At 43.4% G+C, this 27,218-nt stretch overlaps 1 protein-coding gene across 2 annotated transcripts in view; it reads left to right on the top strand.

Annotated features, from left to right (window-relative positions):
* The window catches only part of TULP4 (TUB like protein 4), a 150,455-nt gene that overhangs the window by 104,453 nt on the left and 18,784 nt on the right, over positions 1-27,218 (top strand). For both annotated transcript variants that reach the window (XM_036316474.1, XM_036316473.1), the window contains 6 exons: positions 3,558-3,719; positions 9,341-9,521; positions 10,166-10,300; positions 14,819-14,982; positions 23,032-23,256; positions 24,246-24,480. In XM_036316474.1, coding sequence (XP_036172367.1) covers positions 3,558-3,719; positions 9,341-9,521; positions 10,166-10,300; positions 14,819-14,982; positions 23,032-23,256; positions 24,246-24,480 — 1,102 coding nt within the window. The remainder of the gene's footprint in view (positions 1-3,557; positions 3,720-9,340; positions 9,522-10,165; positions 10,301-14,818; positions 14,983-23,031; positions 23,257-24,245; positions 24,481-27,218) is intronic.

Genomic DNA, 27,218 nt, shown 5'->3' with positions numbered 1-27,218 from the left:
CCTTCCTTGTCCTGAATGTGTTTTTGCTTCAGACAATAAATTCTTGCTTGCTTTGCTACACTTTCTCTCTTGCCTAAAATCTTCCCTTCAAGAAGACAAGAACCAAGGTCTCTGGACTCAGTAACAATATCAGTTTCCTGCGTACCTCCAAAGAGTGGAAAAGGAAGGGGTGACGACTAATTCGCCTTCTGAATAGAGCTGCAGATGTAGAAATCTCAGGATTATGAGAAATTCGTGTCACCTGCAGGGGATGTTGTCAGGAGCATGATCTCTAGAGTCAGACCACATGAGCCAAGAATCTCACTCAGTGACTTCTCAGTGGGAATATTTCTCTGGACCTCAGTTTCCTCATCTGTAACACAGGGACTAACGTACCTGCCTCTGAGAAGCACTAGAACCTAAAAAACTAACTGTGGGAAGTGCTAGGCGCCCGGGGCTTTTCGCCCTGGTGGCCTTCTGTACCAAAGCCCTTGTACACTTTCTCCTGACGGGCAGCCTGTCTGAGGAGGGAACCTTCTGTCATGTCCATGCAGCAGCTGTGTGGGCTCTACCACCACTATATTCCTCAGCTTTTCTTGTCATTTAGAGTTTGGTGCAAATGGCCTGTTAGAAAGAAAAAAAAGTAAGTTAGGATGACCTGGGGTTGAGTGAGCTTACATGCACCATGGAACATCTGGAGCACCTAGAATCTCACAGAGGCCTGTGCCAGCTAGGTTCTACCAAAGTAATCATTGTATCTTGTGATCTGATTTACATTTTTATATAATTTTACTTTGTAGAGCTCTGATCCTACACATCTCAGAACCCATTGAGCAGTTGTCATCATTAAATGCTTACATTTTGGGGAGGTTTGGCTGCTTTTGTGTTGAAGTCAAATCTTATGTAAGTAAAGAACATAGCACTCTGGTGATGATGAATCACTGGCCGAAGGAGCGGTGGCTCTCTACACCTGAAACAGTGTCTGGTAGGAGGAGGGACAATTCTGTGACTTGGAAGAGGAATATCCTTGAAATCTGCTCATAGAAAAATAATACTTTTTAGAAGTGACAGGTGATCCTTATTACATAGCATGCCTTTCATTGAGACAAAGCAATCAAACATCTGGCAAAAGCTGATTGATGCTTTATAATTTCTTTTTTAGGAAATGATTGAGTCCTTTGTTTCAAAGTTGAGTCTGGAACAGTGTATGCATAGTTTCACAGTATTAGGCACCAAGGATGGTCTGATAAAAGCTGCCTCAGGCATGGGCCACGCGGGCTGCGGCTCAGCTTCCGTTAATCCGTGTCTGAGAACGCTCGTTAGTGAAGCAAAACACTGTAACCCCTGCAACTGAAAGACAACCAGTAGAAGAGCCTTTCTACTTATTTTCTTCACAGCATTTGGTTCTGAGTTCCCCTGTTTTTATTTGTCCAGTTGTGACATATTCTTATCACTCTGTGCTCACCTAATTTAATAAAACCAATTAATTTATGTAAATATCCTATTCGATCATTTTTGTGATTATAAGGTTGGTGGTGTCTTGGACAAGATTCTTTTCACTGACTATATCAAGCATGTCAAACTCAAAGGCTAACACGGGCCAAATAAACAAGGTTTGTTAATAAGTTTATGTGGCCACAAAAAAAAAGCTTCAATTTTCATAGAAACGTAGGATTATTTCACTAGAGACATGCTGAATACAAAGGGCTGAAATAAATGAGTAATCGTTAACATAAAATAATAGAACATTTTAATAAAAATTAATATTTTTTCTTGAACATTAACTTAACCAGGCACTGAATAACTGCACAAATTAATAAGTCTAATGCAAATCTATTTTTCTTGTTCTCCAAAAGTGAAATATTTCCTGTTGCACACACCAAACGAGTCAGTCCAAGACTAATGACGTGGCAATTGGCTGCTAGGATATTCGCTGCTGGTCTTAGTGAAGAGAAACGGTGCGCCTGCGCATCAGGGAAATTAATGCAACATGATTATAGTAATCAGTCATTAGCGAACGTGTAGTTCATTATTAATAATTAGAGGCCCTGTGCACGAAATTCATGCACAGGAGGGAGGGTCCCTCAGCCCAGTCTGCACCCTCTCGCAATCTGAGACCACTGGCTTGTAACCGCTCGCCTGCCTGCCTGATCACCCCTAACCACCTCTGCCTCAGCCCCCACTGCGGCAACTTCGTCCAGAAGGACATCCGGAAGGTCGTTTGGCTGTCCGGTCTAATTAGCATATTATGCTTTTATTATATTAATAATTATGTATAACAGGATATTGTAAAAATCAAGTTACAAAATTTTTATTAAAACATTTCTTACATACCATTATATTAGCTGGGCTGCAAAAATATTTGTTATGGGCCACATGCTGCCCGTGGGCTGCAAGTTTGATATGCTCGGACTGTATGGTTTAGCCCTCTTTTAAGATGTTTTTCCTTTTAGCACAAGTATTTTCCAAGATAAATGAGTTAAAATGCATGTAGAGAAAAGCATTATCTTTGCAAAATGAAAGGACTTTCAAATTTTATTGCAGACTTGGTTGGACTTTATGAAAATGTACTCTTTGGAAGATACCGCTAAGAAAATAAAAAGGCAAACCGCAGAGTGGAGAATTTTTGCCGCACACAATTCTAATAAAGACGGTATTTAAAATTTTTACAGCACAATAGGAAGGCCAACTTACTGATATATGTGAATAGGTGAATAGGAATACATATATATAAATACATGTATATGCCAAGGGATTTGAACAGACATGTTCCAAAAGATGATGTACAAGTGATCAAATAAGTATGTGAAATCATGTCATTGGAGAAATGCAAATTAAAACACAGTGTCATACCACTGCACAGCTACTAGGAAAGCGAAAATAAAAAGACCAACAACACGAAGTGTTAGTGAGGTATGGACCTGCTAGTACTCTCATATACTGCTGATGGGGGTATAAATGGTGTTACCACTTGGAAAACAGTTAGGTAGTTTCTTATGCAGTTAAATATACACTTAACCATATGAACAAGCAATTAATTTTACTGCTAGGTGTTTACTAAAGGAAATGGAACCATGTGTCTACAAAAGGTCTTGCCCATTTTGGTTATCCCATCAGTGCCTATTTTCTCTGTAAAATGGGCATGATAATACTTCCCACAGGTGGTTTATGAAGTTTATTATCGTCTGTGAAGCACTCAGCACCACACAGACACATATATTTCAAATGATGTCTTTTACATTATATATGTAATGTAATACACATATTATATACTAGAGGCCAGGTGCACAAACTCATGCACGGGTGGGGTCCGGCCAGCCCGCTCCAATCGGGCCTGGCCAGCCAGGGGGAGGGGACACTGGAGGTTGGCCAGCCGGCCCCTCTCCCTGGTCGAACTCCTGGTCAAGGGGACAATTTGCATATTAGCCTTTTATTATATAGGATATTTATGTTGTTCTCTTTAAAGCCACCTTGACCTTAGCCAAAGGCTAAGTTAAGGACTACATCTAGGTCTTTGATGAAAGTGCTTTCCATTTAAGATTACAAATTGACCACTTTTATCTGTGTGTGTCTCAAAGGTGAGTGATTTCACGTGGAGCCACGATGGGACTCAAGCGCTTATTTCATATCGAGATGGGTTTGTCCTGGTCGGTTCTGTCAGTGGACAAAGACACTGGTCATCTGAGATCAACCTGGAAAGTCAGATCACATGTGGCATATGGACTCCTGATGACCAACAGGTAATGCATCTTGAATATAGGTGTGTAATGTTAAAACCATGAGAGATGAGGAGGAAATGAGTAAAAAATTATCACACAAGGAAAAAGGGCTGGGCTAGGGGAGTTTGCTCCAAAGCTTCTTAAAGAATCACAAAGGAAAAGAACAATGACAGTGTCCAGGTAAATACTAAAACAAAAATTTGAAATGAACCATAGAGTGGAGAAAAAATATTTCCCACCAGTATGGTAAATATTGGGTAAATATTTTAATTACAGAAAATGTTAACCCAAATTTAGTTTTAAATCTATGTAAGTAGTCAATTAATAAATGGATAATGGACATAAACAGTAATTTACAAAAGAAGTTCAACTAGTCAGTAATCATGTGGTGGAAAATTATTCTTGGAAAAAATGCAAAATAGCATAATGACATATTTTCACTTTTAGCAAAAGTAATAATAAACTGATATAGATGATTTTACTGATTATTGATGAGTACAATCAAGTATTCTCATTCATTACTAGTAATAATGTGTATTAGACATTTGAAGAAGCATTTTGGTGTACAGTATGTAAAAAATATTAAAATTATCAACCAGTATACTTTAGGAATTTATCTAAAAAAAACCAAGAGAAGCCCTGGCCGATATTGCTTGGTGAATAGAGTTTTAGCCTGCACACCAAAAGGTCTTGGGTTTGATTCCTGCTCAAGGGCGTGCACCTAGGTTGTAGGTTCGATCCCTGGCCCTGGTTCGATGTGTCTCTCTCATGGATGTTTCTCTCTGTCTCTCTCTCTCTCTCTCTCTCTTCCTCTCCCCCCACCTTCCCCAGTACCTCCCCCTCCCTCCCTTCCTCCCTTCCTTCCACTCTCTAAAAAGCAATGGAAAAAATATCCTCTTGTGAGGATTAACCAAAAAAAAAAAGAAAGAAACAAAAGGAAGAAAATAACAGTTCTTTATTGAAGTATTATTTATTATCAACTTTCCAGGTCAATCTCAGATGACCAGTGTTTTGTCCATTGGAGATAGCACATCAGCCTACTAGTCTCAAAATAAAATGGTTAAGGAAACTGTGGTGTAACCACTTAAGGTATTACATAGTAGTGCTGTAAATTGTAGGTTGTGGTATAAAGATGGTGTAATAATTTGGAAGAGCTCTTATGGTCTAATGTAAGGAGGAAAGTCGGATTTGAACGGTCTATGTGGTATGATTACCACATCATAAACACCCAAGAGAAACCCGCTGTGTAGTATGAAGAACTGGAACGAAGTGAATCCAAATGCCACGGACAGGTTGTGATTTTATGGTGATGAGCCTTCTGGTCATTTTTTTCAAACCTAATTTCAAAATAATTTTTGGTGTTCTAATTTCACGATAAAACAATATATAATAGCCTAATAAGATCAGATGTTGATAATTGATTTTTAAATATAATGCTTATGAGGTAAAACCTTTGTAAATATAAAACTTGTCCAAGTACAGCAGAATCCATACAATGCTGAAACATTTTAAGCAGTATAATATGGAACCATACTTTTATTTTGAGACACTTTTTTTTTTTTTTTTTACTAAATTGCTTTCCTCTAGTCATATGTTTCATGTTTCCTTTTTTAAAAAAAATAAAAATGGCCAATTTGTTTTCTTCTCAAACTTAGTGTTGTGAGAAAGGAATACATTGAAACTGAGAATTTATATGGGTACTATAATTACTTTAAAATTTCATTGATTTTAAAAACTGCCCTGCAATGAGAGAGAGCTGTTGACCTGATATGGCCTGAGGACCCTCAGGTTTCTACCAGCCTGTTAGCTCTTGGTGTCCACATTACAGAGGGCTTGTCCCTCACCCAGGCATGAACTCTGCAGTCCAGCAGGGAAAATATGAGACAAATTTACATAATTTCATCATCAGTTCGTAATTAAAAGCGTTTTTGGAAGATTTGAACAGAGCATTGATTTATAGACTAAAGAATAAATTAAAGGAGTTCTTCCTTCATTTGGCAAAGACCAAACTTTGGGCAGAAACTCATTTACTAATCGTCACTGAGCATCCACTCGTGACAGGAAATGAGAAATTTCGGTGCAGACTTGCCCTCGAGAAGCTCATGGTGTAATGGGCAAGACAGGCTTGCAAAACAGAGCCAAGCTCACATTGCCGTGGAGGCCATGATTAGAGTGAGGTTAATTCTGTGATGGGTCCAAAAGCTTTCAGACGTGGTGTCTGCGCACTTGTGATGTGACAGACACCTACTGGACATTGGAGATAGCACATCAGCCGCAGTCTTTTCTGGGAGAGGCCCTGGCTGTGTGTGTGTTGGTTGTTTGGGAAAGGACAAGATCACACATTTCGTCTGGGACTTGTTGACTCTGAAGGCCCTTTGGCTCATTCAAGTAGCAGGTCGGCAAGGGCATGTGTGAGTCCAGAGCTTAGGGAGAGGCCTGGACAGGGAGCTAGTGTGGGTGGGGCCCTCGAAGCCATGGACATGACTGGTCTAGAGAGAGAAGAGGGCCTCGGGCCAAGCCTGGAAGAGGAGCCAGCCCAGGAGGAGCCAGCCCGGCTCCCTGGAGAGAGCACCCGAATGAGGGAGGAGAAGCGCGGAGACTGGTGTCCTTGCCATGGGGTGCTATTATTAGACTTTCCGTCTTGGTCTCTTCAAGTCCGGGCCTCACATAGCCTGTCTCATGGGAAGTGGTTAGGCATGAAAAGAACGTGTAATAGGCGAGATTTTTAAAAATCTGATTTCATGTTGTATCTGTGACATTGTTCCAAAACAGAGTAACTCCCTGCATCATTGCTTGACAACTAGACAATTCGTGCTGGTTTTTCCTTCTCGCAGATTTTATAGGGCATGATCTTCCCAAGAGGGCTGTGTTTGGACCTGGCTGATGGTGGAGCTTTGGGAGTGGGGGGCTTTTTGTTCCATGTTGCCTTACTGTAATGTTGAGCACTGGCCACCAGTCCTTTCACTCAGGAATTAGGTGTCTGTTCTATTGTCTGGCATCAGTTTCTCTAAAATGGAAAGATGTGTGTTACTTAAAAACGCTTCAGTGCAGAGGCCTTTCTTCCTCCCTCCACAAATACTGCCGCGGTCACCTGCTATGACAGGCCCCGGGAAGATGGCGGTGAGCAGAGCGGGCCTGGTCCAGTCCTCAGAAGCTTACAGTCTGTGTGGGAGTCAGGTATGAAAAATCATACAGGAAAGATTGAGAATAGTGATGATTGCACCAGTGGAACATGGTGGTACGGCAGAGTCCACCACAGACAGGGCGGGGATCTCCTGCGTCCTTGTGAAGAGTAATTAATTGTTGGCTAATGAGCTATCGTTATTAAAAACAAAAGTCATAAATGATCAATGACCCCTTCAGCCAGCACCAGGGTACAGAGATGCTCTTCAGAACAGATTTGAAAAATGAGAGAGGCTGTACAAAGCAGGGGAAGAAAAACCTTTGTCACCCGTGACATTTGCCTTACAGTAGGGTCCCCACATATCTTTTTCGCTTGAAACATGTAAATTGTACATTTTAGTTAAAGTTATAGGAAGTCATGTTCTGTATGTATCATCATTTGAAACTGCTTACCAACAAACATGTTCAACGTCTGCCATTCTAGAGTTCACCAGGGTTCCTGTTGGTTTTGTCTGGTTTTCTTTAAGTGGCGTGGACTAATAAATTGATCCACTTCTGAGGGAAAAGTTTTAGCTTTTTTTTTTTTTAGCTTTCAGTCATTAAAATGTAGATCATGTTTAAAGAAATATTTGGTAGAAATTGATTTATCCTAACAGTCCTGTGAAATCTGTGAGCTTATTACTACTTAAATGAATTATATCATCCCGTGCAATTCATCTCAATCATCAGCATTTATGTCCTAAAATTACCTTTTTAAAAAAATATGTTTTTATTGATTTCAGAGAGGAAGGGAGAGGGAGAGAGTCAGAAACATCAATAATGAGAGAGAATCATTGATCGGCTGTCTCCTACATGCCCCCCTACTGGGAATCGAGCCCACAACCTGGGCATGTGCCCTTGACTGGAATCGAACCCAGGACCCTTCAGTCCGTAGGCCTATGCTCTACCCACGAGCAAAACCAGCTAGGGCTAAAATTATCTTTTGATTGTCATTTACTTTAATTTATTTATTTAACAAAAAATACTTGTTGATTGTCCACTGTACCCAAAGCTCTTTTAGGTACAATAGGGTACCTCTGTGAATAGTCTTTGCCCCCAAGCTTAGTGTTATAACCTCAAAAGCAAAAAGAGGCAAGAGTTTAAAAAGCCTTATTAAATCCTGGTCTTTCTAGTCAGATAGCCTTGGCTTGACCACTTAACAGCTTTGTCAACTTGACCCCTTCCAATTGTTTCTGCACCTGTAAAATGGAAATAGTTTGCTGGTTGTCACAATGAGTTGCTCGGGGGTAGACAAATCTCATTAGACACAAAAGATAGAAAGTTTTCATGGCAAGAGATGTAGAGCTCGCTGTGCCCACCACACAGACCAGAAGATATCAGCATGCTTCCCAGGCCCAGGTTCCCCTCGTGACGTCTGGCTGGATGGCACCACTGTCAGGGAGCTGCCAACCTCTGTGAGATACTCTAGCGCTGCTCTGATGGGGGGCGGGGGGACCACTCCCACCCCCCATCCTCTGCCTGCCTGTGCTCTAGCTCTGCCATGTGCCTGTCCCATCTCCCAGCAGGGCCCTGAAAGTGTGCTTCCAGACCTGGGGACCTGAGGGAATTCCCTAGGTCCACCCAGCTTCATTCCAGCATTGCTGGGACTTTACTCACAGGAGTGTTCTGACAGTTATGAGGTGCAGCTTTTAGTATAGTGCTTATCACAAAGTCAGCACTTAGTGAAGGTATTATTACCGTTAATGCTTTATAACATTAATTATTCTTATTCACAGTGAAATAAAACAGACAAACTATTTCAGGAACATCTTTTCCAAATATGATTAGATAACATGCTTACATAACCAGGTGTATTTTCTCTAGGTCAGACGTACACCTAAGTTTGTCTTCTAAATCTAATAAGTTCTTAACAATGAACCTCTGCTACTTCTTTATTTTCCAGAAAAATAAGTGAATAACCCTCTTTCTTCAACCCAAGAAAACAAAACAAGCCACAAAAAAGTGAAACCAGGATTTGCTCATATTATTTGATAATGTCCATACAATATAATGAATATGTTTATTGTGCTGCTGGTCATATTTCAGTATTAGAGGACTCGAGTTTTTGCAATAACAGTCAGCTACATTTTCACTACTTCATGCTTTGTGTATCCCCTCAGTTACTTACCTGGTCTGTGTTTTTTTGTTTTAAATATATTTTATTGATTTTTTACAGAGAGGAAGGGAGAGAGACAGAGAGTCAGAAACATCGATGAGAGAGAAACATCGATCAGCCGCCTCCTGCACATCCCCCACCGGGGATGTGCCCGCAACCCAGGTGCATGCCCTTGACCGGAATCGAACCTGGGACCTTTCAGTCCGCAGGCCGACGCTCTATCCACTGAGCCAAACCGGTTTCGGCTGGTCTGTGTTTTTATTCCAAATGTACTTTGTCCTTCTAAACAAGTTGAGGTGATGAGGTGTGTGGGGAACGGAGGCCTTCCCTCCCGTCCATCAGCAGTCCTGGTGCTCACTTGCAGGTGCTGTTCGGCACGGCCGATGGGCAGGTGATCGTCATGGACTGCCATGGCAGGATGCTGGCGCACGTCCTCCTGCACGAGTCGGACGGCATCCTCAGCATGTCCTGGAACTACCCTGCCTTCCTGGTGGAGGACAGCAGCGAGAGCGACACGGACTCGGACGACTACTCCCCGCCCCAAGGTAGCTCGCTGCTCCACAGGGACAGCGTATGGAGGGAATGAACTGCGTTAGAGGCAGAAGGGGAAAGGTCTGCCACAGGCACAGGCACCCTCACTTGTTGGGAAGAGTTCGCGAAACGAATTGCAAGGCCCCTCGGCCCAATCTGTGTTCTTTATTTGACTGTCTTCTCTCTGCCACCCCCTGTCTCACTGTCGCTGGTCAGGTTGATTGGCAAAGGTTTGGCATAGGTTTCCTACACATAAAATACTCTCACTTTGTCTTCTTCCTTTCCCAGATGTGTGTATTATGCTTCCCAGAGAATATGCATACACATTTCCGTGCATGTGTGTTTGTTTATTTTAGGAGAAGACAGTGTTTACACATAAAAAAAATGAAGATCAGTGCTAGTGTTTCAGGGTGGGGAGGTCTGAGGGAGAGGGTCCTTAGCACCTGGGAAGTAACTGCCCGGCTCTCTGCTGAGCACCCTGTGCGGCCACGTCGTGTGGAGGGTGGAGAAGGCTGCTTGCTCAGCAGCACCCAGTGCAGAGCCCCATCCGCATGGCCAGGCCGTTTTCAAGACCCTCCACAAGATTGCAGCGCTGTGGCCCTGGGTTTGGGTCATGTGCTCATTGTCTCTTCTTCACTCAGCACTTCTGTCCCCACAGATGGTCCAGCAGCATATCCCATCCCGGTGCAGAATATCAAGCCCCTGCTCACCGTCAGCTTCACCTCGGGGGACATCAGCTTAATGAACAACTACGATGACTTGTCTCCTACTATCATCCGCTCAGGCCTGAAAGGTACTGCATATGACCCTCGGCCCAGGGATTCGTTTTCCAGGCTGGTTGTCATACACCCAGCACTTGTTGATTCTCGTCCCCTGCAGTGACCTCTTTCTGACTTAAGGGAGTCTGTTAGAAAGGCCATTTCCTTTCTCTTTTCCACTTATCTGACAAGTCGCTGCCTGGTCTTGCCTAGAGGAGGGATTCCTGACCGGCAGGCTTCATCTTCACCTGCTCTTCTCCCACTCCGACAAGAGTGGTCCTCTCTCTGGTGCGCTGTGTTTGTCTCTGGCTGACACCGTGTCTGCAGAGTAGTGGATGGCAGCCCCTGCTGTTCTCGAGGCAGCAGATGGTGCACGAGACACATTTACACAGAAGCCCCTGTAGTTTTAAGGCTTACTAAAGCCTTGATGGTTGTGCAGTGAAGTTACCTTGGATGCATTGTTTTGTTCTCTGTTTATCACACAAGATTGTATTGGAGCAGCATTCCCAACACATTCCCACCAAATTTGCAGCTTAGAAACACATGTGACTTGGGGAGGTGACCCATAGAAGCCCCCCCAGATGAGAAATTTTTTTGACTAGAGTTTTATTCTAACTCCCATCTTAGATCCACATGGTCTTTTTCTGTTACTGTCTCAATAAATATAATCAGAGAACTTCCAGTGAAGAAAGGTGACTTATGATATTCTTTTTTTTATATTTTATTGATTTTTTTTTTACAGAGAGGAAGGGAGAGGAATAGAGAGTTAGAAACATCGATGAGAGAGAAACATCGATCACCTGCCTCCTGCATACCTCCCACTGGGGCATGTGCCCGCAACCATGCCCCCAACTGGAATCGAACCTGGGACCCTTCAGTCCGCAGGCCGACGCTCTATCCACTGAGCCAAACCGGTTAGGGCTATTCTTTAGTTTGTTACCAGCACAGTGAATATGTCACATGGAAAAGAACTTAGAGTGCCAGATAGACCATGGTGCCTGCAGCCAGCCCTCTTTCTCATCATCTACCACACATTCCTTTATTGCAGATTCATTTGTGTGTGTATAGGGGTAGGAAGTGATTTTTGCTTTGCAAATATGTCTGGTTCAGTGTCGTCGTTGTCCCCCCCCCCCCCCCCCAGCAAGTTGTGCCTTGAAGAAAAATTTCCTGAGAATCCCAAATTGTTTATCATACAATGAACCATAAATTGGTTCACCTTATTTGGAGTTTTTACCCTTTGTTGTGACTTTTGCTCTTTCTTGAGGATATAGGGGAGGAAAAACATTTCCTCAGGCTGAGGTTCGCCCTGTAAAGTCTACTGACAAAGACAGATTGACAAGAGAAAAGCAAACAAATGCATTAACTCAGGCATTGCACTTACCCATGAAAGCACTCGTAGATGAGTAACTTGGAGCAGCTGGGAGCAGTGGTTATAATGTGGGTTATACAGCATGTTAACAAAAGAACAATACATTTTAGAGAAATGACAAAACTAAAGGACTCAGTTTCTAGGGCAGTAAATCGTGGGAACTAATTGACGATAAGGGCTAGTTCATAAATTTGTTTTATAGATTCGTCTAGTATCTTTACTGGGTTGATAAGGGTCTAAAGTTGTCTCCAGTGATTAACTTATGTCCTTCCTGGTGGGAGGTCATACACGTTTACAAATCTGTCTTGCTTTTAGACAATGTTGGAGAGCAGAGAGCTTGTCTTGTATCTTATTTCTTCTCAAAATAATCCTTATGCCAATAAGGCATATTTTGGATGGCACATTCTGCTACCCATCAAAAACAAAAAACTTAGAAGTTCAGAAATTCAAGAGCATGTCTCACTTTACCCCACATTGCCTTAAAATAAAGGAATTCGAATTCAAAATAAAGGAATTCAAATTCATACTGCTTTGTTTTGTTTCTCTGTTTTGCAGAATTTTCTCTTTCTAGCATTTCTTTGAGCACACAATGGCCCTATTATTGTGAAACTTACTCCTTTTAAAAGATTGACTTGCCATTATAGACTATAACTGTCTTAGGATAACTTTATAACTGTCTAATGCGCTCAGAATTAAGATTCAGGAGGCTTTGTCTAGAAGTAAATGACAAAGACTTATTCAAGGGTTTCTGAGTTTGCGACGGAAAACACAGCTAGGCAATACCAGACCATTCCAATTGAGAAAGAAAAGCTGAGGGGCCTTATAGTACAAAGTCCATTCTTGAGAAGAATCAGTCCTGCGTTCTGAGCCCTGCATTGGTCCAGGATGGTATCTCCAGATGTCCAGCGATCTGGACAGAAGGTCAGTTTCTTCTTGAGGTCACTCAGATGGTCATCGGAGGGTTTGATGTATGTTCAGGCCATTGATGCACAGTGACCCGGGTGCATCTAGCATTGACGCAGGACTGAAAGCCCAGAAGGTTAAGTTCCCAGGCTAGTCAAAGCAAGAATGGCATCATTTCCTGTTGCCTCAGCATACGTCATTGAATAATTCAGAAGCTTGACCTTAGTGACTCCATTTTTTTATTCACTCTGTTCCTCAACTGCAATGAAGAAATCCCTGAGCATTTGCTTGTAAATATTACACGGGGGGGTCTTCCTGCAGGGCCATGAAGGGAGGCAGGGGGCATATCTGCAAAACAAAGACCCCGAAGGTTATAAAAAGTGAAACCTTCCACGTGCTGCTTCACTCTGATCTGGAAATTACTTCCCGGAGTCCACCGGTGTAATTAAAACAGTGTCTTTCCACTTCTTCAAAGCGTCACTTGGTTTTCCTGGGGTCTTCTGCAACAGGACAGACAGTTCCCACCTAGTAAACAAAATGTTTAAGGCTCCAAAAGTGCCTTAAGAGCCTTGAGTGCTCAGGGCCCGTCTTTGAGCAACTTTGTGACTGTGTCTAGGTCAGCCCTGCGGGAGCAACAACCTACTTTTCTGTTGGTAAAAGACAAAATGCAAAGAATGTTATTAAAATGAATAAATAGCAGAAAGAATGGTGCCGGTATCCACTCACCCATTGACCAAAGCGGGTCAGCTGAGGAGCCTTGGGAATGAAGTGCTGTGTCTTTATTTCTGCGGTTTTGCAATGATGCTGCTGCCGTAGACAAGGGTAGGCCTCATCTTTTTCTTGTTTTTACCTGTTAGTGTTAGTGCTCCTTCTTTTGACATCTTTGTGCTTACAAAGGAACCATCCAGAAAAGGTCATCTCAGTTTCATGACAAGGCTCTTCACTAGAGTGATGGAGGCATTTGGTCCAGAGCACACTGGTGTATGCACAAGCCCTCTCGCTTCCCCTATCTTTGTAAAAGTCTATTCACCAGGATATGTATTTGATTCTTTTAAGTTATTTTTCATTTGTTCCACCTTATTCATATCCTCTTATATGAAAAAGGGGGGTGGGGGACTCCTTTTATTGATGCGTTCTCTCGGTGTATTATTTCACTGGGTGCTTGTCTATAACTCCTTCCTCTCAGCTCTCTGCCACCTCTGTCTCTGGTTTCTGTCTGTGGCTGACTTGCTGAATGAGCTCTGGCTTCCCTGGGTCTGGAGGGTCGTCTTGCCCCAGAGGCCACTGTCTAGTCTTCAAAGGAAGTTAATTTCTGTGGTGACCTCAGAGTGGCTGGTGTTAATGTCAGCATCAGTACCGCACATGAACAAGAGGCCGTGATCACGTGTGACCTGTTAGCGCTTAGAGGCTGTTGAATTCTAGACCCAGCTCTTACACATGTCCCTGTCCAGCCTCTGCAGAATGGGCCCCTGAGTTCCAGACTTCTGGGATCTCTGTATAAGCCGCAAACAGTCTTAGGGTCTTGAGGGAGAAAAACTATACTGTAAATTTTATTAGTACAACAGCTTATTTTACCAGCAAGAATAAGTAACTGGCTAACATTGGGATTAGACAAATCATGTAATAGCCTTTCTTGTAGGCACTGAAAGGCTGGTGGGAGGGCATCGCATCTCCAGTGTGGACATTTCTCTGACAACACTACCACCTAACAGAAGTATTTATCTTCTTTCCTAAGCCCCACAACATCGTCAGCTGTTGGATAAGAGTTGGGGCCTTCATGTGCAGATATGTTCTTTGCCTAAATATTACCTGCCCAGGGCTGCATAGAAATCAAATGAGTATAGTTAGGCTTTGCTCAGGATTTACTTATAGCATTTATGACTTCTTTGAGTCATCTCTTGGTGGGGGGCACAACAATGGGAAAAGCACGTAGGATGTACATCGTAGGTTTTATTATCTTGCCTGCTCTCTCAGAGTTCTGCAAGTCCTGTTATGGAATTGCTGGCATTAGAGATAGGTATTTAGCACGCCAGCTTTGTTGTATTTTCTTTGACTGATTTAGTTATCTTTCAGGGGCACTGCAGTTCCTTGCTAAGTCATAAGCACCTGTTTTTAATAGAGTCTGTATTGTTTTCAGAGAAATAGGTAGCTAATGTCTTCATGAGAGAAAAGGGGAGAGCCACTGTTGCATTTGTTAAGCGTCTCTTTTTTAAACTACTTACCATGAAGTGAAAGTTCAGGGAGAAGTATGTTTCAGGCCGTTTCTTCTTTGTGATTTCAGAGGTGGTGGCCCAGTGGTGTACGCAGGGAGACCTTCTGGCAGTCGCTGGTATGGAACGGCAAACCCTTGGTGACCTTCCCAACGGCCCTCTCCTGAAGAGTGCCATGGTCAAGTTCTACAATGTTCGTGGGGAACACATCTTCACACTGGACACACTTGTGCAAGTAAGGAAGTGGGGAGGGGGCACTCACTATGATGCCCTGTGTTAGTGTGCCCAGTCTTCATGGAAGAGTCGTGAGTTGGTTATACTCACTGTAATTGTCTTTGGCAGATTTCAATCCTTTGTTGACTTTAATTAAATTATGAGGCATGAACCAGGAAAAATAGAGAGAAAGACATTTTTGCTTTTTAACCAAAATACAATCAAATGAATGGACAATAAGCAGAGTGACCTCGTGTTTATTATCAGTCTGAAGTAGAAATCAGAAGATGCAGAAGTGAATGCTCATTCTTAATTTATTTACTCTGATTTTACGTTAAGTCAGTAATGTATTTTTATGTTTCAGCTAAGTTACTGTTAAACAGTGTTTAAAAGCTTAAATGTCTTTGGAAAGTGCACAGGTGGGCCCCTTTCTGTTTGTTTTCATGTTCCAGAAATCTTTAGGCCATTTATTCTTGTCCGGGTCTGATATGGCAGAGGATGGAATCTTCAGCAGGGTGTACTGGACAGAGAGCTGCGAGTGCATTGATGATTGATGGGTTGATAACAAACTAAGGACTTATGTCTTAACCTTACCCAGCTCATTAGAGAGGCAGGTATACCATATTGGGGTATTTTGTAATTAGATGCAGGCATTAATTATTTAAATACCTCTTTTTAGAAAATTATAGTGAAATATACATAACATAAAATTTACCATCTTAACCATTTTTAAGTGTATAGTTAGGTAGTGTGAAGTATATACCATTGTGGTCTAACCAATCTCTAGGACTTTTTCATCTTGTAAAACTGAAACTGTATCCCATTCTGTTTCTATGCACTTGACTATTGTACATACCTCATATATGGAATCATACAGTGTTTGTCTTCTTATGACTTTTTAAAATTTTAGTTAGCATAACCTCTCCTCAAGGTTCATCCACGTTATAGCATATGCCAGAATTTCCTTCTTTTTTAAAGCTGAATAATATGCCATTATATATATATGTGTATGTCTATGTCTATGTATATGTATATATACACTGAATGGCCAGATTATTATGACCACCTGATGTTTATAGGCAAATTAGCTATAATTTTGCGCTGAAGTTGCTAGAGGGCCAGATCATTATAAATAGAGAAGCAGGTTGTTTACCACAACAGTAGAAGTGATTTTTTTCTGAAGAAATGGGTAAACAACGCGATTTAACAGCCTTTGAACATGGGATACACACACACACACACACACACACACACACACACACACACACACACACTGAGTGGCCAGATTATTATGACCACCTGACGTTTATAGGCAAATTAGCTGTATACTGCATCGTATGAGATATGGAAGCCGAAGGCCTGTTTGAACACCTTTGCTGTCTGCAGTTACCAAGATAAAACATCTCCAATTCGCACAGGAACACAAGGATTGGACAGTCGAGCATTGGAAAAAAGTCATGTGGTCCGATGAATCACGTTTCCAGTTGCATCATGCAGATGGCAGAGTGAGAATTTGGTGGAAACAGCATGAAAGCATGCACCCCACATACATGAGTACAACCCTTCAAGCTGGTGGGGGCAGTGTTATGGTTTGGGGCATGTTTTCCTGGCATGGTTTGGGCCCTTTAATTCTTGTGGAACAGCGTCTGAATAGCACAACATACCTAAATATCGTTGCTGATCAAGTTCATCCTATCATGTTGATGGCATATCCCAATGGAGATGGCTTCTTCCAGCAAGACAGTGCGCCATGCCACGGTGCTCATATTGTGCAGGAGTGGTTTCAAGAACATGAGGGAGACTTTACCTTGCTTAGGTGGCCCCCACACTCACCAGATCTCAATCCAACTGAGCATTTGTGGGATGAAGTTAAAAGAGCCATCAGGCAGCTGGTTTCACAACCATCGAATCTCACAGAACTGGACAGTGCTATTCATCAGGCATGGTGTCAGATTCCTCACATCACCTTTCACCTTTCAACATCTCGTGGAGTCAATGCCAAGAAGAATCGCCGCAGTATTGAAGGCAAAAGGTGGCCCAACGAAGTACTGATGGGGTGGGGTAGTCATAATAATCTGGCCCACGTTCAAACCATGTTAAATCACATTGTTTACCCATATCTTCCGAAAAAAATCACTTCTGTCGTGGTAAACAACTTTCTTCCCTATTTATAATGGTCTGGCCCTCTAGCAACTTCAGCGCAAAATTATAGCTAATTTGCCTACAAACCTCAGGTGTTCATAATAATCTGGCCACTCAGTGTGTATATACACCATTTTATACATTCATCCTTCAGTGGACATTGGGTTCCTTCCACCTTTTAGCTATTTAGTTCTCATGCTGCTGTGAACAAGGATATACAAATATGTCTTGAAACACTGCTTTCAGTTCTTTTGAATAAATACCCAGGACACTTGTTGGATCATATGGTAGTTTTAGTTCTAATTTTGGAGGAACCGTCATAATGTTTTTCATGGTGGCTGCACCATTTTACATTACACCAACAGTACCCAGAGGTTCTATCTTCTCTACATTCTTGCCAACACTTTTTATTTTCTGGTGTATGTGTGTGTGTTTAATGGGTGTGAGGTTTTTATTTGTATTTCCCTGATTGTTACCTTGAGCATCTTTTCATGTGCATTTTCATCAGCTTATTGGTTGGCCTTCTGTGCTTCTTTGGAGAAATGACTCTTCAAGATCCTTGCCAATTTTATTTTATTTACTTAAAAATATCTTTATTCATTATAGAGAGAGAGGAAGGGAGAGGGAGAGAGAGAGAGAAACATCGATGTGAGAGAGAAACATCTATTGGTTACCTCCTGCATGCACCCTGACTAGGGATCAAACCCACAACCTAGGTATGTGCCCTGATCGAGAATCAAACTGGTGACCCTTCATTGCACAGGACGATGCTCAACCAACTAAGCCACACTGACCAGGGCTATTTGATTGATTGATTGATTGATTGATTGATTGATTATAGAGAGTAGGAGGGAGAGGGAGAGAGAGAGAAAAAGACATCAATTTATTGTTCTACTTATTTATGCATTAATTGGTTGCTTCTTGTATGTGCCCTGACCAGAGATCAAACCTGCAACCTTGGCATATCAGTACAATGCTCTAACCAACTGAGCTATCCAGCCAGGGTTGCCAATTTTTTTGTTGGATTATTTGGTGTGTTTTTGTTGTTGTTGAGTTACAGAATTTAAATATATCTTTTGACAATGCAGTATCTTCTGTGGGCAAATATGCATATTTGTTCACTCATTTGTTCAAGTGCCCAGCAAACATATTTTGAGGGGCTGCTGTGTGGCTGGTGCTCTAAGTCAGGGGTCCTCAAACTACGGCCCGCGGGCCACATGCAAATACAAATATTGTATTTGTTCCCATTTTCTTTTTTTACTTCAAAATAAGATATGTGCGGTGTGCATAGGAATTTGTTCATAGTTTTTTTAAAAACTATAGTCTGGCCCTCCAACGGTCTGAGGGACAGTGAACTGGCCCCCTGTTTAAAAAGTTTGAGGATCCCTGCTCTAAGTGCTAGGATACAGGAATATGACACAAGAGCTGGTCAAGATAATAAGCTGAAATTAAGTCCCAGCCAAAGCTAGACAGTATGATTTTAAATTGAGTCAGTGCTGATCATGCCTTCCCTAGGGGCAGAAGGGGTACAGGCTGCCTAAAATTAGAAGTTGGAAAGAATAATGCAGCAGGAAGACCAAAAAAATATATAGAAGATTTAAGAACTACTGGGGATGTTATGAAATCTGGGTAGGTAGGTAGATGCCTTATGACCTGGGACTGGAAAAGATGAGGTCATGATAAAGCATGTTCAACAGGAAGTGATGGAAATAGGATGGGGACTTGTGGTTGGATAGAAATTCCTACTCCTATTTTAGAAGTGAAGCAAACAAACCAGGGAAGAGCTAAAGTGAAGTCAAGCTGAGGCCATTATTATGATGCCAGGGTGTGTGAGAAAGTGAACATAGGTACTGGAGTCCCTGCACATTTGGGATTAAGGAGAGTTAACCTTGTTGACAATTTGACCCTTCTGCCAGTGTATTGCATGACACATAGGAGGTGCGCAATAATACTCAGTGGATTGATGGATGGACAGTTGTCATCATATGCTTTCTTTATTTCTTTCTGTTGGTTGTATGAGCCAGTAGGCTGTGTGCCCTCTCAATCAGATCTCATACCAGTTTGCTCTCTATAGCCTAACTGGATGACAAGTAGGAGAGGATGGGAATTTTCAGCTCTTTCGGGGTTAATAAGACTGTTGGGTTTATTAGAATGTTTGTGAATTGCAGTGCTGGGACCCAAGTACATACAGCATTGTTCACTATTCTGTCTGACTCGGGGCACACCCTTCGGGGCAGCATTCTGTCCCCTTTCCAGGGAATGTTCTTTCCTGACATCTCAGCTTGGGAAAATCCATCCTCCTTAGCGCCAGGCCAGCCACATTCTTCTGTAAATCTGTACAACGATTTCCATCCTTCTTCTCTATGAAACCTTGGGGTCCTTATACCACTGGCATATATTGCACTTTTCTGTCTACTTGTTTTATTTTCCTGAAGGTAAACACTGTGTTTTCTTCATTTTTGTGATCTTCACTGTGCCTAGAATGTAATAGAGACTTGATGGTCTTAACCATTGCAAACGTTCTCATCAGCGCTGACATGAAAGTATCATGGGTCTTGAATTTAAACTGGGTTTGGGGGTAAGAGAGGGGCTTGGCTGATCTTTCTGTGGAGAAAAATATCTATACAGTGTCTCAGCATTTTAATAAAGCATTGATTCCTTTTTTCATTTGAAGGTTTGTTACAACCATTGAAAAAATTGCCTCAATAATATAAAATTAAATATATGCTATTAAAAATCAAATACAATATTAATTTTATATAGTACCAACTTTCTCTTTGCCTGGGATGATTCTAAAATCACATGTTATCTGTGCTATGCTACTCATGGGGTCCACAGGCAGGGACATTCTTATAGCAGGAAGGAAATTGGGCAATTTATTGAACTGTTTATAAAAAGAACGTCATGCCGTTTAGATTGGAGAATTTATTTCCAAGTTAATTAGATTGTAGGTTATTGCGCACAAAGCTGTGCCAAGCACAAACTCGCACAGCCTCGGCCTTAAAATGGATTCTCCTGATTTGCTCATAATAGCTATGCCTGTGGCTGAAGCTCTTATAAGGAAATATGCTATAATTTATTTTCCTTCCCTTCCTACCTGTTGTAATTTAAAATCCTGTCATTGATCTCATTATCTCTTCCCCGTGACCATCTATAAATAATAGCATAGCTGATCATCTGACACAGGTTTTCAGAGCTCGCACTGCCGACTGAAGCTTGCTGGCTTCAGTAATTTGGGTCTGGGTTGTTAGTTGGTCAGTTGTTTTGTTTTAGCTTTATGAACTTTTTCTTGCATTAAAAGCAAGTGGGAGGAGTTACCTTATGTTCTATAAGGTTCAATCATTGATGTAAAAATTAAGAGAGAAGGAAAAGAAGAAGGTGGGTGTGGGAACTGAAAAATCAAATGAGAGATTGCATTTGTGCTCATAGACTTGTACACTCTTGAAGCCGAATCCTTTAGCAAAAGTGTACTTGCCTCCTTTTGTTGAGGATTAGCTCTGTCTGTTCTCATGAAGCTGCATAGATGTGCTTTTCCTTTTTGTTGTGAATAGATGAGAAAGTCCTTCCCGGTCATCTGCTTACATAACACAAAATGGTGTATTCTTTTAAAGCTGAGATTGGGGTGACTGAATCCTGAGCTAGCTTTTATTTAACGTAGTTGGTGCCAAATCATCGTAACTTAATATTCAGAACTGTCCATGGCTCCAGCCAACATAGTTCATTGGTGACCAGTCGTCAGCGTAGCCTGTTTGAAGGTGAGCTATTCTAGATAGCTTTCCTTTTGTGCACATTCTTGTACAAACTTTAAACGGCCCCTTCTGCTGGGGCTGGTAGACATTGGAAGTGCATTTGCTCTTGAGCCAGTTTTCTCTCTTTGACTCTTTTTGTTGTCAACTTTAATCCAGCCTGATCAGCTTAGCTTTAATATGGAAAGGATTTGTATTTCTCTTACCTTTTTAGAAGACTTCATCCAACTCACTACTGTATACAAAAAAGTAATATAGTGAGGAAGCTTTCATTCCAATTAGAAAACAGATCAGTAAGTTCCCTCATCTCAGTCGGGCCTCTGCTGAAACCACCCCGCTTTTGTCTTGCCGTGATCCTGGCTAGTTTTACTTCACAGCACTTTCACCACCGGATATTACCGAGTTGTCCGGGCAGATGCTAAGTTATTTCTCTCTCCCCTCCCACCTCAGTGCCACTAGGGCCGGGGTTTTATCTTACTCTCAAACCTAGAGTCTGTCTGGCCCATTGTACACAACTAACAGGTCTTTACTGAAAAACTGCCTGGCAGCTCAGTAACTGAATAAATGACTGGACAAACGCATGGCCTCTTCTATGGGGCAGGAGGGAGGGTTAGGAGATACTTGGTGTGTCTTCGGATGCCCTCAGGGGTTGAAGCTGGCCCTTGACCTCACTGTTCCATTGTGTTGTGGCATTAGAGTAACAAATCTGCATTCCTTTTAAATGGCTCAGCACCAGCAATGAGAGGGAGATACAGACACTTGGGGGCAGTGGTATGTCTTTAAGATTAATCACAATTTTGGTACTAACAGAACCTCTGTCCTGACCTGCACTTGTAGGGGACTGATGATACCAAAGAAAATTGTTTGTGTATTTTTATGTGTCGTCTACACTGTCTTCAGCAGTGAGTAACAGGCCCCTCTATGGGGTCTTCCCTCTCTGTGTGGGGTTCCTCTTGTAAGGAGGCCCATCTTGGAAGTTTCTGGAAGCCCCAAACTTGAGTTCCAGGCTCCCTGGTCCTCCTTGGTGCTGCAGCTGGCCTCTCTGTGATGGAAATGAAAGCTGAATTATCTTCAGCCCGTAGTTTGTTTTGAAGTGAAACCAGGATTAGCTGACCCTGGGGGCTATTTTAAGCAAGTGTCTTCATGTGCTCCTTTTATCTTGATGTTGTTGCTGAAGTGTTGTGAAAATTCTGTTCCTATCTGTCATTCATATTAAAGATCTGGTATCCCCACTTCTCATCTTTGAGACCCCTCAAGACCTCATTAAATTAGAATTCCATCTGCCTGGATCCGAATGAACATATTCTCTCGCTGCTTCTCCATCACAGCCCTTTGCCTCTTGCTTTCTTCCTTGGCTAATCTTACTTAGACAGCACCCCTGAGCTCTGAGTTTTTTCAGTACAAGCAGTTTCTACTTGCACATTCGGATATTAGCCTGCCTTTTCAAAGCAAGTGATGGCCACCAACCCCCAAGAGGCCACCACAGGACCTGTGTCCTCCTCCCTCCCCCTTCCAGCTGGCTCTCTACTTTCTCTCAGACCCATCAGCTTGAGGATGGCTGAGAATAGCAGTGACTTAACATGTGTGGTCCCGGGAGCATTTCGGCATCTTCCAGGTACTTTAATGCTCACTGTGGGTAGCTCCCACAGACTCATGAGAGAGTAGACTTGCAGGGGTTCTGTGATAGCCTCCAGGTCACATAGCTCCTGCCCCAAATCCAGTGTCGATTTGTCTGTCAGGACAAAAGGGAAGGGCCATCTGGTCCACCTCCTCTCCACCTGCCCAAGCCATGGGAACTGGACCACCAGTTATTTGCGGGTCCAGATAATCAGAGCTTAAGGAAGGAATATGGATTGCTGTACCCCAAACCTGTTGCATCTTCTGGTAGAAATGTCGCTACATTAGGTTTTATGGCACTAAATTAAATGAGGTAATATATGAACAGGAACTTTGTAAAACGATTCCAGTACTCTATCTATACTCTGGCCTGAGGATCTAACTACTTTTCAGTGAAAGTCCTGAATTTTCATAATACAGTATTGAGGATTCTCTGTTGTACTTTTTAAAACAAATACTCTCAAAAACTATTAAGTCCCTTTATTTTGCTTGAGACAGGCATGCATGATCTTTCTTTGCTTACAAGAGTGAAAGCTTATGTGCGGTTGCCTTTCACTTCCTGGCAGCGCCCCATCATCTCCATCTGCTGGGGCCACCGGGACTCTAGGCTGCTGATGGCTTCAGGACCAGCCCTGTACGTGGTGCGTGTGGAGCACCGGGTGTCTAGCCTGCAGCTGCTGTGCCAGCAGGCCATCGCCAGTGCCCTGCGAGAAGACAAGGATGTCAGCAAGCTGACCCTGCCCCCTCGCCTCTGCTCCTACCTCTCCACTGCCTTCATCCCTACCATCAAGGTAGAGCCTTCCTCCCTCCCTCCCCCTTACTTCCCCCCTCCTCCTCACCCTTGCAGAGAGGAGGGCAGAGACAGGGAAGAGGCGGAGAGTCCCAGAGCAGCAGCACAGAAGTCAGGTCTGTTCCGACAGGTCTGGGGGGTAGGGGTGGGGGGAGGTGTGTGGCTCTGCAGCGTCCGCACGTCCTTCCACACGTGCATCATCTTTAGTGTGTCCACCAGAGATTCGCCTCGTGTGATGGACATCAGCTTCCTCATGGCAAAGGCAGGACTCCGAGCTCAATGTCATCCTGATGATCAGCTGCCTTACTCATTCATGACTTCCTGGCAGATGCTGCCATTATTCCCACCTGAGAAAGCAGGAAACATGTCCCTAAAAGTTGGGTAACTTCCTCCATAGCTTCTTACGGGAATGGCCGAGATGGAGCCAGTCAGGGCGTAGGGCCTGCCATCCTCACACTGTGCTGAGGAGGAGCCACCCCGCCCAGCACTCGCTGCCAGACGTCTATACTGACTGTAACCCGAAAACGGCTCTGTTTTCAGCTGTAGTGTGTGGACTGTATCCGCCAGGTGCTGCTCAGGTCTGAGTTGCCCCCTAACCTTGGGTTTTTTTCTGCGTTCTCTTTTTTGTATTCTGTCTCTGCTTCTAAGTATTAGATTGACTTGTGGGTTACGTTTTTTCCTGAAACACAAGAGTTTTAGAATCTGTTATAATTTTTTTCTTTCAACCTGGCTGCATATTAGAATTACCTGGGGAGTTTTTAGACAATATACATGCCCAGGCCCACCCCCTAGAGATTGAAGTTTCATTGTCTGAGGTGGGATCCTGGCTCAGGTGTGTTTTTTTAAAAGCTCCCAGCGGATTCTGATGTCCACCCAGAGTTACTAATCACCATTCCATGCCATGTAGTTAACCCCAATCGGGCCACCAGGCAGTGTTCTGTCAGAGTCACCAGTGAACCACACTCTCCCTTTTTTCTCTACTGCCTTCAGCCCCCCATTCCAGACCCTAACAACATGCGAGACTTTGTCAGCTACCCCTCGGCTGGCAACGAGCGCCTGCACTGCACCATGAAGCGCACGGAGGATGACCCAGAGGTGGGAGGCCCATGCTACACACTCTACCTGGAGTACCTGGGCGGGCTCGTGCCCATCCTCAAGGGGCGGCGTATCAGCAAGCTGCGGCCAGAGTTTGTCATCATGGACCCTCGGACGGATAGCAAATCAGGTGGGTTCCCTCGCCATAGGGACTGGCGCTAGTTGTCCGTGTGGCTCCTGACAGCCCAGGCAAAGAGATTGCCCATGTGGATGTGGGCAGGCATGGGACATCCTCGGAGCTATTCCATTTCCAAAAGCCTGTGGAAGTTAATGATTCTCTACACGTACTTTTTGATGGGACTTTCAACCACATGATAAGCCATGTGGTGGGGCTGTCAGTGAAGGGGAAGCTGGCCCAGGGCTCTGGAGTGACAGGTTCCTCTTCCAGTGGGTAGTGGTCATTGAGGGCCTCAATGTGCTATTGAGACCACCTGCTTGTAATAGTGAGGTCTGTCCCTGCCCCCACCTCAAAGGAAGGATAGAATTAAAATTTCCAAACCTTCAGCCTGCTCTCATCTCCTGCCACAGGGCTGCTCTGTCCCTCACTAATCCACTGTGAACTGCTTTGTCACTGACTACCAAGGAAAACGCCCTGCTCATTCATAAAGATCCTGTTTGATGAACACTTCTCCCTCCCAGAACCCTTTCCTCTGTAGCTTCATTACTCGGCGGATGTACTCAGGGTGCTCCCTGCTCACCTGTTCATGCGATTCTGCTTTGTGAGCCCCTAGACCAGTGGTTCTCAACCTTCTGGCCCTTTAAATACAGTTCTTCATGTTGTGACCCAACCATAAAGTTATTTTCGTTGCTACTTCATAACTATAATGTTGCTACTGTTATGAATCGTAATGTAAGTATCTGATATGCAGGATGGTCTTAGGCGACCCCTGTGAAAGGGTCGTTTGACCGCCAAAGGGGTCGCGACCCACAGGTTGAGAACCGATGCCCTAGACAGAAGGACTTTGTTCCTTTGTTTGTACTAACTATTCCTGCCCAGTGTCCTTAGCCAGTGCCCGTTGAGGCCTGAGCGCCCGTCAGCAGTACCTGCCAGCTCAAACGTTCTGCCACCCCCTGACAGTAGACTGCACTCCCATGTCCTCTGTGCCTGTCCCCTGTCAGTCTGGCTGCTGAGATCCCAAGAGGCTGGGGCTCTGTCTGTCCCCGAATTCTGAGGGCCTGTGGGAGGGAACGGAGTCATCTCTATATCCCCAGTGCCTGGCAAGCACCTGACCTTGAAATAACATGAGTTAAATGAGGTCTGTTTGCATTAGTTTCACACTTGTTCTTCCCCCGTCCTAACTCCCATTCATCCTCTCTCCCATAGACTGGCTTGTGCCCCTGGTTATGTCCCTGAAGCCACTGTGACCTCTGGTCTGACCGGAGTTATCCTAGAGGCACAGTGCAATGGCTTTTTCAGCCTTGGCCTCATTTAACCACTCCAATATTCAATTGGATTATTTTTTCTTTTGACTCGTGTGATGAACTAGTACATCAGGGATGTACTATAATATATATATAATGTATATATTATAAATGAACTAGTACATCAAGAGCAAGGAGAGCGAGTAGAATAAATGGGGGCTGATAGGGAGGCAGCGAAAAGGAGGGAGGAAGGAAGCAAAGTGAGAAAACCGGAAGGGCTGTGGGTGTGAATTTAGAAAATGTGATTTTTAGGGGATGGAGGAAGAAAGGTCCAATCATTGAGGATTAGAGGTGACCGAAGGAGGGAAGGAAGTGTTAAAGGCACTAAACCAGCGCACTCATCACACCTTCTTATCTAGTGTCATTGTGGGTAAGGTTCCTCCCATGTATACAGTTATATGAAACCCACACTCACATTAAGTGCTGAAGGGAACTGACATGAATAGCTTGCTTCTGTCCCTGGGTGCATAATGTTCCCACTAAAACATAGGGCAGAAGAAGCAGGCGGTGTGCTGTAGGGTGGACTGCCCATTGCCTCCTCCTCCTCATGCTCACCCACTCAGCTCACACCACACACCCCCTCATTCAATTGTTAACAGTCCTTTGGGAAAGGGATGTTCTATTTTTGTGATTAAAATATTGAAAACGTTGAAAAGCAAAGCAAATCAACACTACGTATTCAGTGCCAGCTTGGTGCACTGTCCTGTCTCCTGTGGTCGTGAAGAAATACCAGGTGTGGCTGCTCTCACGCAGTGTATAATCCCTCTTGGGTGATAAGACAGCCTAACAGTTGAAAAGTTCAATAAAAAAGTCAAGATTTAAATATCTCAAGACAAGAACAGAAGACATGTCACAAGGCGGCAGCATATGACTAACGGCCAGCTGAATAGGCCATGGACACTGGTTCAGAGGAGGGAAGGATTCCTGACTCCGGGAAGCCAGGAGCGTCTCCTGAGGAGAAGCTGGTTAAGTTAAGCCTCCACATCACTGTTTCCCCCCCTCCCGGGAGGCTCTGGGCCTTATGCCCCTTCTGTGCGTTCAGCAGGGCTGTGGTGAGGCCTAGAAATCTGTAACATAATGGGCACCCGGTGACTTATGCTCTAACGATTGAGGCCCACTGTTGTCAGTGTCCTCCAAGTAACTTAACAAAATGTTCCTCAAAATTACCAGTGTGTATTTTTATAATAGCATGAGTCCCAATAAAAAATATATATATTATAAATGTATATATATTTAAATATATATGTGTGTGTATATATATATGTGTGTGTGTGTATATATATATATATATAGGCAAAAATCCACAAGTTTTCAAAAGGAACCTTTAATCAGTGCTTGCTATGGACTGAATTATGTCCCCCCAGATTGCACATGTTGAAGCCCTAACCCTCAGGGTGACATGGCTTTTAGGGAGTAATTAGGATAAATGAAGCCTTAAGCATGGGG

Source organism: Myotis myotis, unplaced genomic scaffold (assembly GCF_014108235.1).
Source record: "Myotis myotis isolate mMyoMyo1 unplaced genomic scaffold, mMyoMyo1.p scaffold_m19_p_7, whole genome shotgun sequence".
Taxonomy (NCBI): Eukaryota; Metazoa; Chordata; class Mammalia; order Chiroptera; family Vespertilionidae; genus Myotis; species Myotis myotis.
This window is presented reverse-complemented; position numbering and strand designations above follow the sequence as displayed.